Raw genomic sequence first — 20,000 nt, 5'->3', positions numbered from 1 at the left:
GTGGCGTCACCACCAGCTGACGAAGCTGTGAGGTCCCGTACAGGAGGCCCTATGGGGAGGGGAAGGGCTGGTGGCCTGCGACACCACCCCCCAAGAGGACACCTGCTGGGTGGGGGACGAGGGGGGACTTTCCCGGAGCTCACCCAGCCTCAAGCTCAGGGCTCACCCGGGCCTGCCATGGGCATGTGGCCCTTCCGTGTGTGGGGGTGGCCGAGCCTGGCACCTAATCCGCTGCAAGGCCACCCCCAGTTTGCGGCTGGCAGCAGAGCCCTCTGGGTAGGCACGCGGCGGGCCTGGGAAAAGGCTCGTCCTGCTGGCGCGCGCCCTCAGGAGCAAAACCCCGCTATGACCTGCTCTGCATTTGAAAAACCTCTTTCCCCGGCCGCCGTGATTTCAGCAGCACAGCGGATCTCTGACATCGTCCCTAGCACGCTCACAAATTAAAAAGGAGCCTAATGATATCGCTTATGTTCATGCTGAGCATTAAAAAGGTAACGTCTAAAAGGTTTTATTGTATTAATAAAACTCAGAGGTGGTCAAGACTTGGGTGCACACAGGGGTGGAATGTAAAATAATCAGTCATAATGTTATGACTTCATTTTTCATTTTGTGTTTTCAACTCTGCCTTGAAAATCAGAGATGGCTTCTAAAGAGAGAAAGAGACAAAATTATATCAAAGGAGAGAGAAAATGATAAGCTTGACTTATCTTTAATGTTATACATCAGAATGAAATTCCTGTGATACGTGGCGTGCGCACAAACAACGCGGGCAGCTTTTGTCTTTGTTGAATGTAAATGCGAAGCCCCCCAGATATTAATATGTGGACCTCATTTGTTAGCCTGCTAAGTCAGGGACTTATAACAAAAGCTTTGTAAACAAAAGATTAAACTGAATCGAGCTTTAGAAAATGAAAGGAAAACAAGAGTCAAGTAATCACAGATCAGTCCAGGGCTTAGATTGAAATCAGCGCGGGCTACCGGAGCGGAAAATGTTTAATTGAACTATTTCATTACGCGGAAGTTTATGGCCCCCTCGCAGAATCCAAAATATTTGCGTCAGAGAAGCCTGTCTTTTCCCCCTTTACATAGATGGAGATGAGACACGAGACCGGCGACCGCGCGGGCCCCCTTCCCTCACCCTTCGCCCGCCTCGGACGGGCCGGGGCGCGGGCCAGGGGACGGGGCACCTGGGAGCCCCCCTTCCCAGAGCACCTGCTGCCCCCAAACCAGAACCGGCCCGGTGGCGGACCCGCGCAGGGCGCCACTTGCTCTTTTACTAACCTTGGGTAACCTTTCGGGATCACCCGGATGTCTTGGGATCACTTTCTGCAACCTCTGAAAGCCGTAATCTATGGTCGGTTCATTAAGGGCTGTAACAGGACACAGAAACGCAGGTCAGGTTAATTACTTTTATGCCATCCGCTACTCGCGTATCGCACGCTGACAGATGAAAGTGTGACGCTCTCAGAGGCAAGCACCCCCGAATGCTAGCTCTGTCTTAAGGAATGGATGTCCCCCCGTTCTTTTGCACATAAAAGCAATGATTATTTCTAATCTATAATTAGACTGGAGGAAAGTCAAAGGGTTACTCAATATATTGTGAGAATGGTAGTGCAGGCGGAAAGTTGCAAGTCTTGGGGCCATATATAGCAATCACCACCGTCATGATCACTGTCTGCACCATGCAGTGCTTTCCACGCTGGCCAGGGATTTATGGGAAACTGGCAATTATGACATATGTCCAGCTATTGCTAGCTTCAGATTTATCCCTGTGGTCCTTTTCTGTCTAGCATATTGCCTGAGCACAAACCAGGCAGGAGGAGCACTTACTCTTGCAAAGCTTTAATAATCTGTGAATGGCTGACTACAAACTGATGTACAGCGCTATCATTCCACCAGCCCCACGAAATTGCCGGCCACAAATAGTAATTAATCTTTTTATCCCTCAAATTGTAATTTTGACTATGAACTGTGCGCGGCCATAAATCAGCGGCTCACGCGCTGTGTAAGGTGCATGAATCACGGCCGGGACCCCGTCCGACTGCACACTCTGTGTTTAACAAGCTTTATAAGGAGCCATTGGGCTTTATTATGACTCTGCCTGACTCCAACAAAAACTGAGCCCGGAGGCCCGGGGACGTGAGTTAAGATGAAAATACTTATTAGAGTACATTACTTCTTGATGTAGATATCGTTTTCCGTGGAGTAACGCCACGGTGCATGGCGCGACATAAATCAGGGGGTTTTCTGAGACTAATAGGACCTGCCGCCATCTATTCATTACACGGCCCACAATTTGGCCCATCACTCATTAGTCAGCATGTAATTTGATGATTAACACCACCCAACTCAGCAGGTCTGCGAGAGTGCGGGGAACACAAAGGCGCCGGCTTCGAGGAACGAGGTTAGAGGCTGCCTTTGAAAGTGCTCTCCGAAATAATTGGTCACCACTTTTCCTCGAGTGCTGGTGTCAACACCGTGGCGGGTCTCGGACGCGGCGGGGCCGGAAGACGCGCACGCACACTCAATAACACGCCCGTAAGTTGAGGGCCACAATATGATCTGACATTCCATCATACATCCCGGAGACAAAGGTCCGCACAGGAATGTGAAGTAAGACATTTTCTTGTTAATAAAGCATTGATCCGACGTATTGATTTTACATGACATGGCTTTTGCTGCGATTTTGCCCTCTTTTTTCTTTGCAAATAGTAAAGCTCTTCAAAATGCCTCGGTGTATGTGACATGGCAAAATTTCTAACTCTGTGATGTAAATTCTCTATGTGTAAAACCACTTCATAATCAAACCATTAATCATCAGAAGCTGTCAGCGTTGACTTGGGGGACAATTTGTCATGTCTCTGCCGGGGCCAGGACAAGGGGGTCAGGCAAGAGTGCAGTGCGGGCAGCCAGGCCGATGGGCCTCACCCAGCGACTTGGCCCAAAAAGGATTAGATAAAGTATTACATTTCTTGATGAGGGAACAAAAAGGGTGGCCCACTGTGCATTTCTAACGTGTCAGGGTTTCTCCTCTCTCCCAGCTAATCACCATGACTGTTTGACTTAATGAATCGGCCTGATGAAAGGTGATCAGAAAAGATAGATGGGCGGCCACTATTGATTTCATGCAAATGGCCCTGACAGGTGATGGACGCTTTAATGCAAGCTTTCAGAAGCTTTATGACTTGTAATAACCATACACTCTCATTCTGGGAGAGACATTTTCCTATGTTTCAGTTGAATTGATAATTCTCCTTCTAGGACTGGAAATACTTTAAAGCAGTATAAATAGGACGCCACCTTTCACCTCCCACCTCGGCCCAGAGCAGCGTTCACATTCCGAGCGCACCGCCAAGAACGAGCCCGGCACGCCACCGGCTGCACCCGGAAGAGGCCGCGCTGTCGCACCCCTGCAGGTCCCCCCCGCTGCCCCGCCAGGCCGGGTGCCACAAAGGGCCGGGGCGGGCATCAGTGCAGCCTGAACCCCCCCCCGGGGGGGCTCGGCTCCTGGACGCCCGATGAATGTAACATTGGGAGAATTAGCAAAAATGGTCCTTGTCTTCCGACTCCAGGAGGAGTGGCAGGCGCTCGCGGTTCTGGAAGGGTTCTGATCACCGAGGCTGGGGTTACGCGCGGCTGCCCTCCGCGGAGCCGGCTGGCAGCCTTCCGAGGGCAGAACCGCACAAAACGTGGCACGCTGCACCTGGCGGGACCAGGAGCCGCGCAGCGTCGCTGGCAAATTCTGCAAGCGGAGGAGAAAGCCCAGGACCCCGCGCGCACATCTAATAAATCCTCGGCGTGCCGAGTTTACAAGGCGAGGGCCCAGCCGAGCCAGGGCAAGGCTTTAGCACGTCCAGTCACAGAGCACCGAGCCAGGCCAATCAATACCACTTTCCTGTTTTAGAACTGGGTAATTATGAGGGGGAGAGATTGCCTGACCTTTCACCTGCACTGCATTACTTTGCTGATATTAAGATAAATTGCCTGATTTTGGGTAAACATATGCTGCAATTCAAACTGTCAGCACTGGTTTGCTCAGGAATAATTTGTATTGATCTCCCAGCTTCTTCCCAATTTTGCTTACTGACCTCGTGGATAATTAGAGAAGGAGCCTTGGGTGAGCTCAAGTCGGGGATGAAGAAGAAATATGAAGAAGAATAAAGCAAATTTGTTTTATGTTAATATTTGTAGGTCCTCCCGCCGCCCTCACATCTGTCAGCATCAGGAGAGCCGTAAATTAATGTACTTGGTTCCTGAGCAATTTATTCCAAGGAATTATTTAGCAGCTTGCTTAGTCTCTGAACATGTGTCACTGGGTTAAATTAATTTAAACTCTGCCTTAAACACAACAAAAACAAATGTTATTTTCTGCTGAAGGAGAAAAAAAACAAGACATTCCTCAAAATGTGTTATAAGCTTCCAACTTACTGCACGGATTTCCGCAGATCTGCGTCGGAGAGGGTGAGTTTTGTAATAAGCCGCCTCCCCCCAAAGTAATTAGTGCCCATTATTTGTTCCGAATTCAAATCTCGCTAAGATGGGCTGCTGCGTATAAAAGAGATGGATGTATGCACAAAATTATATCATTTAAGATATGTCAGATTATAAGGCTGTTGTATCAAAAGTCATAAAACAAATCTCCCTTGTGAAATATCTCTTTATTAACCGTGCCATAAGATATTAACATTCCTCATTTAGTGGAGGGCCTTTTATCTGTTTCAAATACATTATTCGTCCTTTTAGAGATAAACTGTATTAATATCCATTTGAGTAGGCTACCGCGGCCTAATGCATAGTAATTTTTGTTGGAGAGCTTTTATTTTAGAATAAGAAAATTACACAGCAATAAAACCTGAATGAATCAGAAGCTAGAATAGCCGGGAATCACATTCCATGCCAAATGGGGCAAGCAATCAGGCAGCCTGTGAAAAGCCAGATATCCGGCTATCATATGCAGGCCAGCATCCAGCGCGGGTCATACAAATAGAGCCTGACACGGCCACATAGAGTCAGCGATTCCTCCTCGCCGGAATAGCCTACAGCTCGGGACGGATACATATTTAAATATATTTGAGTGTACTGGAGTTAATCTCGTTACTTTACATGCATTAAAGTCCTGACAGAAGCAGCATTCTAAATATTTAAGTCATGCCCGTGTACTGGGGGATTAATCATAGCGCAACTGATAAAATGTTAACGGTCTGTGATGTCAGTTCAGGTTGGGACTGCCGGAGCTAACGTGGCGGCAGAACGTGGCAGCAGGCTCTGGGCTGCAGCTGCAGCCGGCACAGCCCCAACTGGCCCGCGGCAATTAGGGGCATACCGACGGGCCACAGTCAGCGGGCTTTTCTTTCTCGTGACATTCAGGGTTTCCGTGTTCGTTGTCACGGCTTCACCGTCTTTGTCAGCCAGCCCTGCCCAGAGATTGTGTTCATCTCTAATCTCCCCACCGTGTATATGATGGTCTTATTAGGCTCAAATAGCAAGACCGTGAAGGAATAAACCCTCTCATGAAGCAAGGAGATGTGTCCAGGGCTTCTGGGCTGAGAACACACCAGCAAAATTTCAGACTAGAGAACATGTAAGTTTGGGGCCAGTGAGTGTTTTTCTACAGAGAGCAACTCCAGGAAAGAAGCAGCCTTCAGTCCCGTCCGTTCACCTGACATTTATTAAGCAGCTACTATGTGCCTGGGGCTTGGCTGTGGGAAACCTGCCTGGAGGGCACCTGGGACCGGCAGCCGTGAGCAGAGGCCACCCCTCGGTGGTCGTGGCTGCGGTGGCGTGGCTGCGGTGGGCTGCCTGCCCAGGGTGTGGGGGTCCTGTCCTGGCCCCCTGGCCCGGCGACACCCTGCCTGATCCCGGGGACTGGGAGGCAGCGAGAAAGAGGAGGTCGGGATGACGGAGCTCCCCTGCGATGGTCACCTCCCGACCAGCCCTGCAGGGGAGACCCAGGGACCCACCCGGCCCACGGGCATCACCGAGACCCCAAGTACCCCAGACTTATTGCTCCTACAGCCACGCTCCTGGTTTTAAAATAGTGGCATTAAACACGCTGGGGGGGGGGGACACTCACAGGTAAGAAACGAGCCGCTTTCCGCATCGTCTATTGTTTAAATGGAAGCCCGGCGAGCTAAGAAAGGTACAAGAAGTTTTAGGTTTAGCACAAATGTTCCTCCTGCCTGAAAAACCTGCCTACGACAATAAAAACAGGAAGACACTCATTTGCTTCATTCCGGCTGCTGGTTAGAGCTATTAAATGAGTTCCAGTTTCATTTCAATAATGATCATCTTCCTGTAACTTCCCAATCATGCATTTGTCATAATGCAGTCATTTTCTAGCTACAAACAGATCCTCATAATGAGGCAGTTTTTCACATTAGCAACATAACTACATAATAAGAACATCTGCAGTTCCTTTTCCGAGGGACAAGAGCGCGCTTCAATTAAGGCAATGGGGATTGTTAAGTAAGATATAGTATATTTTACTAACAGGACACCCAGACCCTGCCCCGACAGACTGCAAGGCTTCAGTGTGCCTGAATGAACACAGGTTGTAATGTGTAAAAATTAAATAAAGTAAAATTAAATTGCTCAATACAAAGACATCCCTCTAGAGGGTGTTAGTGATTTCAGTGACAAAGTGCTATTTGCTGACAAGTAGTTTACACATTAACCAGCTGAATCCAAGGGGGAAAAATGCCAATAGCAATTATATCACCTTGAGGTTATTAAATGTCCCACTGATAAGTAACTAGGTGAACTTGACCAGGTGATAAACACTGCTGTGAGCAAATGATCGCACAGTGAAGAATGTTTCTCTGTCCTGCTGTTCCTCCAGATAGCTTTTCTTTCAAAAATGACTGTATAAAAAGTTGCATTAAAAATGTGTGGCCGCTGAGGACAAAACTGGCACTTAGCTCCCCCCCAGTACCTCGCGCACCCCCCGCGCCCCCCCGCGCCGCCATCACTCCACCTCCAAAACGTCACGCAAGGTCTGCAAAGGCCTGTTTTCTCTCCCTTTTTTAGGCTTTAAAACGACGCTAAGTTCTCCACTTCATCATCAACTGTCTCCTCCAAGCGCATTTCATCTATAAGAAATTCAGATGCTCGGGAAATTAAAATTTCAAAGATCTGCTGCAAAAAAAAATCAATGGGGCGAGATCAATGCTCATAGAAATTTCATGAACTTTGAACTGATCCGGGATGATGATGAGAGGTGCCTGGAGTTTCAGGCGGCTGACGGCTCCGCGTGCGGATGAAAAGCGGCCCATGCAGCAGAGAGGAGGGCCACGGTTTAGATGGGTTTTCGCTTTCATATTTTGTCCGACAAAAAAATTAATTTTTAGTCTATTTCAGTAACAAGCAAAAATAGAAAAAAAAAATCTGCCTTCCCGACGCGACGTGTAATACCCCCACTTCTTAAGAGCACCTAATGCTTTGCACATTAACGCGGCCACGAAATGAAATCGGTTCCCTTTGCAGCCGATTGCAGGTGCAAATTAATATTGTAAAATGAAGATCAATACATGGACAGGGCCAAATCAATACTGGCTAAATTATTGCTGCATTTTCCTCCTCATTCAAGATGAGTTGTGTTTTCCTCTCAAAGTCAATACTTTGCAGCTTTTCTCATTAATTTCTCAATAAATTTGGCAATGAATTTCAATCACAGAACTCGGCAGGGTGAGCCGGGCATTGTGGCGTGCCTGGGAAACACAAAGGCCACGGCGCTGTGCATCACTCACCGGGGGCGCTGGCCCCAGGAGCCCACCTGGGCCCCGGCCCAGCCCCAGGGGTGGGAGCAAACAGGAAGACTTCGGGTTACCCTTCGTGGACACCGAGCGGCTGACCCCAGGTTGCCCTCCCCAAAGTGACATGGCTTTCCCAGCGTCCCGGCCACGGGGCAGCTCCGACCCGCCCGGAGTCAGCCTCCGGCTCACACCGCCGCTATTCCAGCAGCCCCTCCAACCCGCCAGCCAAAGGGTACTTTCTGTAACCAAGACTTCTAGGATGGGAAAAGTGCCACACTTGACTTCTAATTGGAAGTCAGGTGCCTCCTCATTCGTACGGGGAATATTGTTCTGGTATTCACACAGACAGCCCAGCCCGGCCTGTGCACAGGGACCCGCTTCCATTCACCACCGGCTGGCAGCGGATGGCGGCATTGTGATGTGACACCAAATGCAGAAAAGGGGACAGCTCATCTTCCTTGTTACCAAAATAATACCCTTGCTGACGACTACTGGATTGCATTCAAACAATTCTGTTTACATACCTCAAAGAATACATGGGATTGCAGCTTTTATAGTCATGTGGAAACTACACCTGCCCAGCCCAGCCCGGCAGCTAAGGAAAACGGAGTCACGTGGCCTGTCAACAGCTTTCTGTCCCCAGGGATGGGGAGCCCGGAGACAGACTCCCCATGGTGGCGGCTCCGGGGTGGGGAAGGGGCACAGGCCATCCCATAAGCCTCCCCTCCCCTCCCCGAGGCTGCTCGAACACACGTGAGCTCCCTGTACGTAAGCAGAGCCTGCGAGCAAGAGCAAGGGGAAGGCTAGCCAATAAAAATCGCCCTCAGTACGAAAGGTCTTGCACGATCTGCCATCCTTTCCTTACGAAAGAAAAGTCAAGTGTCCTAGCGTTGCTAACTCTCTCAGAGAGGGTTTTTTTCAAGAAAGGGTCTTAAAACCTAAACAGCAACACAGCGTCCTGCGGAGAGCCATCTCAGCGATGGATCTGCACACTTCAAACCAGAGTAAAATCTGCGCACAGACAAGCTGAAGGAGCTGTGGAGGCAACAGCCCCTCCTGGGGCTGGAGGTGTACCTGCTCCAGAAAGACCCCTACTCCTGTGCTTCCAGAACCAGCCAGCGCCCCAGGGGCACCCATGCCCAGCCCGTCCATTCACGTGCTCGGGGTCCGTCCTCCTCCCTGAAGGTGGGGCCGTCACCCCCCGTCACCGCGCCTGCCCCGCTCCGTGCAAGGTGCACAGAGATACTCAGAAGTGTAACAACGTGGGACTTCGTGAAGATACCAGAGCAACGCAGAAGGGATCACAACATGTTTGACTGTGAGAAGCCAAAGCGAATGTAACGTTCCCCTCTGTGCACACAATAACTTATTCACAAATGTGTGGCGGCCGCATCGCCGTGACCCCCGAGCATCGCAAGCTGACGAACAGCTGAGCGAGATGAGGTCTCCCCGAACAGGTTTTAAGGGAACGCAAAGGAACACCGCTCGGACGCACGCTGTCCTGCACGTGGCCTCCAAACAAGACGCCGAGGGCAAGAGCCAGTCTCCCAACACCGCGAGCCGCAGGGTTCCATCTCCGTGAAACGTCAGGAGCAGCAACGCACAGGGACGGGCCGTGGAAGTGGTTCCTGTGTTCCTGGGGTCCGGGGGTGCAGGGGGAGGGCAGGGGGAGCGGGGAGCGAGTGCTGACGCTTGCACGGTTCCTTCTGGTGTGATCGAAGCGTTGAACGAACAGCGGCTGCCCACCCTTGTGAATATGCTAAAATCCGCTCATGGTACAGTTTGGGGGGATTTTATGCTACACGAACTATATCTGAATAGAAACTAGATTTTAAATGAAGGTAAGGTGTCTAATCTGGATTAGAATATACACGCCAGCTCTCCTCTACCAAGGCAAATACCTTTCATGGTCTGAGTGCCTTCTCGCGGTACAGGTGCTTTGGGCACTCGGGTAACGGAGGGAGGCCCACGGCTGAGTGAACACAGCGGACCCCAGCTGTGGGGAAGAGATGGGGCCGAAGGCAAACGTCCCACTCAGCATAACGTGGCTTCCCAACGTGACTGCCTTTCCGATCTCCATGCAGGCATCTCGAACTCCTGGTCAGGGACGGGAATGTTTTAAGGCAGAGCCTTTGAAGACCTCACCGAGATTAATGTAAATCCCGGAATCCTGCAACCAGAGTCCTTGAACACAGGATTCTGGGTTATGTGCTCATGCAGAATAGTTTTGTGTCCACACAAGAGGCCTCCAAGTCCCCCAGTGTACTGAGACCAGAAGGCCTCTGTGGCCTCACGGGACCTCCCTGCCACCCTGGCCACCCGGCCGCCATCCCGGACTTGCTCCGTCTGAGCTCACACTTGGTCCGTGCTCTTCCCTCTGCCCACGTCCAGGGCCAGCCTCCCCAGCCCCCCACAACACCACCTCTGTTGGAGGTCTCGCTCCAGGAAGACCCGAGTGCCTCCGCTGTCCCTTTTCTTACAGGACAGCACCTTTTGTGAGTATCCATTTCTGTCCTACATCCTGTTCCGCTCCCGGAAGCCTCGGCGGTGGCGGGATCATAAATGTGGCTTGTGCGTCATTTGCCCAGAGCAGCCCAGAACCAGGCGTCAGGCTGCCAGGAAGAAGACAGGGCTCCTTCCGCTGCTGAGGAGCCCACTGCCCGGTGCCACCCGCCCGAGCACCTGTGAGCCCGGAGGCTTTCCCTGGGCCTCTCCACCACCAGCAGTGCCTGCTGCGGGCGGGCATCGGGAAAACCCTGAACGTTCCAGACACCACAGCTAAATCCCAAATCACATAGATAGGAAGCTTCAACATCATGTCCTTCGACGCCATGTTCACCTTTAACGTCATTCCTGTCGGGCATTTTCAAGGGCAGAGGACAGCACTGATGGGAGTGGCTGTAGAATTCTTGGGCGGTGAGGACCAGGGGTGCCTGGGGACAGGTAGGTGCAGGGCTCCAGGCACGACAGGTGTTCACCACCACGGCACCCTGACAAAGCCCACGTGACCTGGGGTGCTGTCATGGAGACTGTGACAACAGACTGTCAGCACGAGTTCCCCCCACCAGCAGAGAGCCGCGTGATGCAGCCCCCACACCTCACGCACGTGCCCCTTGCTTTCGTGGTATTTAAACAAGTCAACCTCTGAATTAACCTCCATTTTAACTGATGACAAGCACAGGAGGCAAATTTACAGCCTTTAGCTGGGGAATACCCAGTAGTCCAATGCCAAGTACATGGTGAAGCGTCCACCTGTGCCATGCCCGTCGTGAAGGTCCTGCTCCCACAGAAATGCTGGAGTGGCTTCCTTGGCCTCGAGGTTTATCCACCAGCCCAGCACCAAGGAGCCCGAAAGCTCATGTGGGACGTTTCTGGACTGGGGGCGTGTTCATTAGAAAAAGCATGAGCTGGTCTCCAAGACCAGCGATGGAGTGATTTTCGTGGTAAAGCCTCTGGTTGACCACCAGCGCCAGGCACCCAGATTCACAAGAATGGGGATGACCGTGGCACTGCGGGCCACCGGCCCCTCCCCCCACCGTCCACTGTCCACGGGGCTGCAATGGGCAAGGCCAAGGTGTGTCCAGCCGAGGGCGGCCTCCTGGGAGAATAAGGGGTGACAAGATGGAGAAGGAATCCAGCAGAATCCCCCATATCCGACCTCCTCGGTGCCCTGATCTGGGTCCTCAATGGTCCTTGATGCTCAGAGTGGGAGAAGACCCAGGCCCTGGGGTCCGTGTGGTCAGGCAGTAGGACCTCCGTGTGTGGGAGACATAAAGCTCACCTCATGAGGGCAGGGAAGGGGGCAATTGCCCAGGAGGAGAGTCACACAGACCCACTGCCAGGCCACACCTTAAAGGAACTTCCTCCAAAGATGACTTACACCAACGTTTCCCGTGATCTGCACTGGCCCGTGTCTCAATGGGAGTTTCTGTATTTAAAATTTAACACAGTCTGTAATGAGTCTTCTCGAGCATATGTGCCATAACACATGCACTCAGGTCCCTCGTGGAACCAAGTTATTCCATATGCTCATTAAGAGCATTTCAAAACTTCTATTTTGGGCCGGGGGGGGCATAGCAAACAGTCCGCATCACTGACTAACAGCTTTCCATTTTGTCGTTCTTATTGAAAAACCATTCTATGAAAGGAATTACTCATCTTGCATTTTCTACCATGAATAAGAAAGGACCAACTGATGTGATTGATAATTTTTTAAAAGTACTTTTTCTAACACGGAGCTTCTGGGATCCACGTCTCAACATGGAACACGCATACGGACAGGTCTGCACACCTTCCCCCCAAACGAAGCAGATACGAGCCCTGAGCTGCGGCGGCCTCGCCGTCCCCACGCCCAGCACACCGGAGAGAAATGCGCTCCCTGCCAGCTTCCAACCTGGGCCCTTCATGTCTTGCCTGACGTCCACCGAATGGGTCTGGCAGGAGGAGGCCTGAGGCCTCCGAGACCGTGGTCACCAGAAAGAAAAACAAAACAGTAGCGTGTGGTTCCTGTTTCCCTTCTTCCTGGGCCACCGCGTGATCTAGTCCTTCTCTGGAGCATGACAAGAGGCGCACCCCTGCGTGGCAGGCTCTCCGCTGGAATGGTTCTGACGCCGACCTTTGTCTTCATCGTTGAAATTGGGGATTTCACCGGCATCATTTGTGTGATTTTATTTCTACGTTTATGATCTCTGCTTGACTCTGCACTTGGGTGGACTGCAGTCACTTTGCGGCACTTCTCCGTGGGCTCCCCCCAGTCCCTGCCCCCGTGCCCTTCCTGAGTCGTTTTCAGAGGTGCGGCCAGCATCCTTGCCAACCAGAGCCTCGAATAAAACCGCGGCTCATGGTCTCATTCGGCCCGTGACTCCCCTCCCCTGGGCCCGCTGGGCAGGTGGGGGAGCAGGACCGGGGACCCCACCGGTGCGGGGGGCTGAGCGGGCGGAGGGGGCCAGGCCCATCTCCTCTGCCCGCCCACATCTCGAAAATCACTGAGTGAAACCCGGATGACCCTTTTGTCCTTTGGGGAAGATAAATGGCTGTCTCCTCTCTGCTACATTTTGTCAGGTTTGGTGCTGGAGAGTCAATACCTTCACCTTGACATGGAAACTTCGTGATTTATCAGTCGGTTTCTCCTCCTGGGTTAGCGCGGCCCCGGGAAGTGCAGCCAATCGGGGCGCCCAGAGCCGACTTTGGTCACAGCCACTTGGAAAACAACCACAGCCCCTCTGATGACAGACAAATGTGTCTTGTTAGCAACTGCCCAAAAGCGCTTGACTTGTACTAATAACAAAAAGGCCATGCTGGTCACCGTGGGTCCAAAGACGGAGCACCCTGTCACCAGCCTGGTTGGGAAATTAGCAAATAATGTTCTTTTCCTTGATAAATGGGTGACAGCTCCCTCTCACCAATCATTTTTAACATTTTGATGCATGCCTATGATCCCACTGGAGGAGCAGAAAAGTTTACTGGCCCTCAATTTTCAGATGATGAATGGAAGTCTCTAAATGTGCGATTTCTATATGAGGTATAGTTCATTTTAAGCAATTCTAGTAAATGGGTGTCACTGATTAGGACAAATAGTCTACTTGTGCAATAGCACAAGCGGTGTGTCTCATTCTCCAGGCCTCCTTCGAGACAGGAGAGCAGGGGACAGCAGTGACCCCGGGAGCCCTCACAGCCCCGCTCCCCAGGAGGGTGCGCGCACGCCCCTCGCCCACTTAGCGTGCCGGCAGACGAGCAGCTGGCTCCCTGGTGTCACGCTGTACCACAAAGAGCAGAGACACGGGGTGGGGGCCCTCCCTCCCCCCGCGGCCCTGAGGAGCCCTGCAAACGACCGTCCCGGGCGATGGGCGAAGATCTGCCCTGTCCTGCCAGGCGGCGAACAAATGACCAATGCCGAGGAGGACTGGGTGAGATCACGGCGGAGGAGCTGTGTGCGGCGCGGACAGCTGGCCCAGCACCCCAACTCTGGATGGGTCCGGACACGCCCTGAGCCAAACACACGGCCCCACCTAGCCCTCCTCACAGAAAGCCAGAGGTCTACCCACCAGGGACGGTGGCCTCCCAACGGACACCCTCCAACCCGGGGAGAGGAACCGTGACACCCACCCGTGGGGCCAACAGAAAGGAACAGACAGGGACCAGCCAAGACCCACCGGGCCTCACCGGCCAGGGCAGGCCCCTCGACGGCCGGAAGCCTCCCCAAACTCCAGGGCCCGCAATTACAACATTCATTTCTCCACCAGGCCCACATACGTGGTTAACAATTTGTAACTGAAGCGAGCAGCGGCTCACGCTGAAGAGAAGCAGGAGCGTCTAGTCAGGCACAGTAAAACCAGTGTGAGTCGTGGGGGCCATTAGGAGTCCTTTGTGCTGTGGCTACAGGGGTCTGTTTGAAGAGCGCAGGCCTGGGGACAGCTCGTTGGTGCCGGCCGTGGTCGGAGGGCACTATTGACTCTACAGCGTGTCACTGTGCTGTTGACAGAATCACATCTGAATGCACACAAAAGATCTTTAAAACACTTCAGAAACATGAGTGCCTTTCAAGGGGGTGACGTGAGGCGGGGGAGAGCGGGGGAAGCCTGCCAGAGGCTACGGGAGGCCCTGGGCTAGGAGACGCTCCTCCCCCACCCCCACCGCCAATGCCAGGACAGCACCTGAGGACAGGGCCACCCCCGCCTTGACATGTTCCCCATTTAAGGCACAATCTAACTTAACACACACAGTATCGGAAAGAACACAAACAGTTAGCAATTACTGGCTGAGTAATGATTTCACAAGCCGGAAGCTGAATGCACGTCTTTGTGCAGAAAATCATCATTTTTATGTCCCCGTCTAGGAAATGCCTTGCAGACCTGAGCTGGGCCCACGCACAGCAGGCAAGCCGCGGCCGCACGCGCTCTGGACGTGTTGACCATCAACTGCCAGTATCTTGGTGAGGGACTGGGTTTGGCCATTGGCAGACGACAGGTTGATTCCTGGTAATTTGTGATCATTTCTTTCAATGAGCAGAAGAGATCTCTACCATGAGGGTGGGCCAGCCAAGCATTCAGGTGCAGGAGGTCAGCCGTGAGCCCCCCGCCACAGGCTGCACCCCCAAATCCTGTGGAATGATGCCTGAAGGTGAGCCACTGGTGGCCGACCAGCCTCAGCTCTTTGTGGAACAGGAAACGCTTCTGCCACGTGGACGCTCTGAGAACACAGTGATACACGTGTGCGGGCACACCTCACACCTGGAAACGTGTCTGTTAACTAGTTTTCGTTCTAACGTGATTCCAATTAGAAGCATACAGATTCCAATTTGTCTTAATCAAGTAACACGGTGATGCCTATATTCTAATTAAAAAATAATTTCTTGTATTGCTCTTAACAATTTGATGTGTTTCTCCTGGTGAAGTTATAAATGTGAAACTGCTCAGTTCGCCCTTTACCACGAGTTTCTCAGGTAGGACGATTTGCCAGGACTGTTTCAATTATTATTAAACAAGCAAACGATCACTATTCGACAAATATTAAAACAAGCATTGCGCTCAGTTATTAATTTGCACTATTCACTTTTAAATGCAGCAAATATCTCATTAATTTAATTTTAGGTGCCCACCCGTTTATATTACATTTTACAGTCTAAAAGGCAATTTACTATTAACTGGCAATTACATACAGAGTGATTGTTAATTCTGCTCCTAAGTGCTAGCCGCTTGAAAATTGTTCTCTCTCTCTAATTTTTGACCTTCTTACAACAGGGGTGAGGCACACTGGGAATACAAAGGACTAGTATGGAAGAGCCGGACATGTCATTTGTGACTCATTCTTTTAATTCACCGTGCTAATCAACTGAGCGGCTGCTGCCTCCCAAGGTAATTGTGCCTTTAGAGTAGTTGAAAGCAGCAGGCAGAAGGGTCTGGATGGATCGGCTTGGCCGGCCTCCCCTTCCCAGGGCGGGGGCAGCAGAGAGCACCCGCACCGGCTCTGGGTTGACTAATCGGGTCTGGTTCTGAAAAATCTGGTGTTTCTCAGATCACTGTAAACAGATCATTTAGGCCCTTTGCCTCTGGCGGGCGGGGCCCCTGCTCTGCGCACAGGTCCATTATCTCCGGGCCGGCTGCCTCGGCCGGGAAGGTTCCATGAGAGGGTGTCCCGGCAGCCTCCGGGACTGATGGGAGCCAGATGCCCAAGGGACGGCGCCCTCCCTGAAGGGGCTGCATGCCCGGGTGCTGACGTCCAGAAGGGCTGGCTCAGTTTTCAGTGGGGGCAGTGCAATTCCCCGTGATTGCTTCATTGTCCCCATCAATTTCAGGGCAATGCAAATCAGACAGAAGCTTCCAGGTCAGACAGGTTATGACCCCACCTTTCCTCTGCTCCCTGAGAGTGTACGGGCCCCCGTATCCCTTACACAGCGTTTGAAATGTATATTCCTGTTAATGATTGGGGTGTGGGGAGAGGCGATATTAGCCTCCCGCTAGGAAAGGCTGAGCTCACTGAATGGCTTCATTGAAACGCAATTCGTGGGAGAACGCTTGACGGAAAAAATCCCCAAAGCCTTGGGCAGCAGGGACCCCGCACCAGGATCCCCAGAAGCCTTGGGCAGCAGGGACCCCCCACCAGGATCCCCAAAAGCCCAGTCAGCTTGGGGTGCACCAGATGTCCACAGCAGAAACGGAAGACGGCTTCGGGCCGGCGGGAGGCGGCTGGCGCTCACCAAGCTATCGCCCTCACCCTGAGCAGGGAGGAGGTGAGCACCCCTACCCTTGGAGGAGAGGAGGCCCCCGGCCAAGAGAGGCGTCCTGCACAGAGAGCCGCCCGACCCTGGCAAGGCCACGCTACAGGCCCCGCGCCCGTGACTACCGCCGGCCGGTGACAGACGCCCCACCCTCGCTCACGGTCAGTCTCTCCGGCACCTGTTTCCCAAGCTCAGCCTGGCCTCTCCTGCCATCAGCGGGCAGGGCGGGGAAGGTGCACGACCAGACCTTCCTGCCATCGTGGTCTTACAACGGCCGCTGACCACCCCCGACCCCAAAAAAAGCCCGCAGCTGCAGAGGTCAGATCTGGGAAAGGACCCCCTGAAGGCACCGGCCAAGGGCTCTAATCAGGGTGGGCAGACTAAGCAGGAAAAGCCCACTGTGCGCCCGCTCCCCTGCGGATGGGGCAAGTCCGTCTGGCCACTCTCGGACACGCTCACGGCAGTGCCCTTCACCAACTAGAACGCTCCGGTCCTGTGGCAGCCATGGGCGCCCACACACCACGTGGCTCGTGAGCGGATAATAAATGTCTCCTCCTTGGAGGGACTGGGGATCCTTGTGGCTCTTACCCTAACTGTCCACAGAAGGTACTGCTCTCTGCATGCCCACCTGGGACAGACAGCGCCCTTAAGTTCTCCCTGACCCCCACAAAACCCATGGGGGGAGGCCGAGGAGTAAGCAGAGCTCAGCAACATCAGGAGTCACAGGGCCCAGGTCCTTGGGCCAACAGTGGGCAGAGCGGAGCCTCCACGGAGCAAACTCACAAGCCAGAGGCCCTCGGAGGTGCCGTACCCACACCAGGAAGCACAGAGTGGGGTGTGGAAAGCGCGCAGGGGCACGACTACAGCTTGCACACAAGGATGGGCCCACAGTGGGTACGGGACACCCAGAGGGCACAGGATGGGACTCTGGCCGCACCTTCCAGGGACCCAACCCGATACTGCACTGGCCGCACAGTGCTTGCTTGTTAGAGACGTACAGAGTGCTTATTAGATGCCCCACATTTCATAACCCTGTTTTGCATGAGACACACGGGGGCCTCGCAAACTGGAGGAACTGCCCTTCTCAGTCTCTGGGTCTTCCCAGGAAGCCAAGAGCATCTGGACCCTGGCAGTGGGCCCAAGGATGTTCACCCATAGGTTTTTTGCTACACCCACTCTCCCTTGGTTCCTGGGTGGTTCTCGGCTCCTGGGAGCATGTGCCGGTCCCACAGGAGAAAGCGGCCCATAGTGTGGGCACCTCTCTCCCACCTTGACCATCTGGCAGGGTGTGGCGTTTTGGGGAGGATGACAGAGGAGGAAACTGCCCCCGCTGAGGACCCCAGGTATCACTGGCAGGCAGGCTATCGAGGGCCCGGGTGCCTCTGGGGACAACAGCCATGGCTCTCTGAGAGGACCCAGGTCAGCACACCCCTGAGCTGATGCTGGGCCTGCAGGAAGTGGTAGTGAAGGAGTTTGTTTTCCATTTCCCACCCAAAGCTTCCTACAAGGGGCAGTGGGTGAGTAACCCCTCCTCCCTCCTCAAACTACTAAGTGGAAGGGACCTCTGCACCCCCCACATCCACCCGCCTGGTGGATGGAGAGGCCTGCATCCCAGGGGGAGCCCAGACCCTCTCCAGGACGTCCTGTAGCCGGCACTGCGTGTGGTCAAGGCCGCAGCCCCAGCCCAGGCTCCGGGCATGGAACCCCTGCCCCCGCCCCCCTCACCACACAAGCACATCGAGGCCACAGCAGGAGAGAACAGGGGCCTCTCCCTGTCACCCGCGTGGGGTTGCAGCAGGTGCCATCCATCAGTACAAACCTTCTCACGTCCTAGAGCTTTTGCAGTTGGCTAGGACCGAAAATCGAAACGCAAAGACACTCTGAGTTTATCGATGGTGTTTCTCAATTCCACCTCAGACAAATGGTGTTAACGCAGTGCCTTGTGGGCAGAGCACGGTGTAGGACCACTCTGAGAGAACGTGCCATTTCAGAGGTGACCCTTTCTGGTGACCCAAGTTTGAGACCCTCGCAGAAAACGGGTCCTCTTTTAGAAAGAGCAGAGGGCCTGGAGCGGACACCTGGTTTCCGTCAGCGGCCCATCTATTATGGCATGTGTGGCCTTGGGCACATGACCTGTGCTTCATCTCTGAGTCCCAGTGTGTGCAAATGACAGCAGCACCACGAGCAGCCACGCGGCGATAGCACGGGCACCCAGGGCCGCGCCCCACAGACCAAGCACACGGGCAGCTGCCCAGCGGAGGCCGGAGTTGACTTGCTACCGACAAGCCCACCACCTCGCTCCACAGGCCCGAAGCCAGGGGGCCATGGGTACGGGGAGGGGCCCAAGAGCTCACGGCCTGTGGGGGCTACACCTGTCCACAGCATCGCTGACTTGGACGAGGCTGCAGAAACCGTGCACCCCACTGACCCAACCCTCGGGCCAAGGGGGCCTGGCCTGTCCTTATGGGGAACCCGCCTGTGCAGGCTGTCACTGGGAGGAACCGTCCCCCACTTGGGCACTGAAGTCGGAAACGTGAACTCACCGGTGTAGACAAACCGCCCAGGAGCACCTTTACAGAACTGCTTGGATTTGTAGGACAGGGTGACTTCAACGACTCCAGGAATGTGCCGCGGCGGGGTCTGCACCCGGATGGCGTGGGGGGTGATGAGCTGCGAAAACCACACGTGAACAGGCTTTCAGAGGCGCTGGCCGGGGAGGGCGGGCACTCGTCGGTGGGACACAATTACCAAAATGAGCACAAATTGGCCCATCATCCCGGAATGCTCCCTCCTAGCTGTCACCCAGAGCCCGGGGTTCTCCAGTGTTCTTTAAGAAAAATATCTGCAAACGATCCCGGGTTTTACTTTGCAGGAAAGGCCACAGGGCATCATTCATATGAAAATTGCCACCATATGTCTCCTTAAACCTGCTTCTAGTAATTCTAGCACACTAATTGTTGCCCCGCACAGAGGGGACCTCCTACGGCAGGTTTGAAACCCCAGGGTCGGGGGAGGGGGGGAGGGAGGTTCTGTGCCCACCCACCAGAGAAGCCCCAGCCACAGGTGAACCGTCAAGGGACGGGGGCGGGCGTGACAGGGTGCCCGGGGTCGGTGCACCACGGACAGCAGGCCAAGCCGCTCGCGGGACAGCCCCGCCAGACGCGGCCCGAGCGCGCAGACTTACCTCGCTCCACACCAGCATGGTTCCGAACACGACTTGCAGGCCGTCGAAGAAGTTGTCTCCAATTATGATCACGGTGGCTCCCCCCGTGGTCCAGCCTTCGCTGGGGCTGATGGCCTTGATGCACGGAGTGGCTGCTCGCACAAGACAGAGAACGCACACCTTAGAGCCCCGGCCCGGACTCCGGCCACTCTGCCCGCCGCGGGTCATGCTGGCGCAGCAGGACGAGAGGAGGGCCGCTCCTCCAGGCGGCACGCAAAGGGCAATCGTACATCAGCATGTTGATGTGTTTAAAGCAAACTATTAAATGTTTTATAAAGCAAAGGCCAAGCCACAGAATACTGGTGAGCAA

General features: G+C 53.7%; 1 protein-coding gene across 13 annotated transcripts in view; it reads right to left on the bottom strand.

Annotated features, from left to right (window-relative positions):
• The window catches only part of EBF3 (EBF transcription factor 3), a 118,186-nt gene that overhangs the window by 11,076 nt on the left and 87,110 nt on the right, over window positions 1-20,000 (bottom strand). For all 13 annotated transcript variants that reach the window (XM_045809488.2, XM_045809498.2, XM_045809487.2 and 10 more), the window contains exons 9-11: window positions 19,652-19,782; window positions 19,011-19,137; window positions 1,282-1,370 (exon numbers count right to left, since the gene is read on the bottom strand). In XM_045809488.2, coding sequence (XP_045665444.1) covers window positions 1,282-1,370; window positions 19,011-19,137; window positions 19,652-19,782 — 347 coding nt within the window. The remainder of the gene's footprint in view (window positions 1-1,281; window positions 1,371-19,010; window positions 19,138-19,651; window positions 19,783-20,000) is intronic.

The sequence above is a fragment of the Ursus americanus genome, chromosome 6 (genome assembly GCF_024610735.1).
Source record: "Ursus americanus isolate L20-20 chromosome 6, mUrsAme1.1.p, whole genome shotgun sequence".
Classification (NCBI taxonomy): domain Eukaryota; kingdom Metazoa; phylum Chordata; class Mammalia; order Carnivora; family Ursidae; genus Ursus; species Ursus americanus.
The sequence above is the reverse complement of the archived record's forward strand: the minus strand, read 5'-3'. Positions and strand labels throughout refer to the sequence as shown.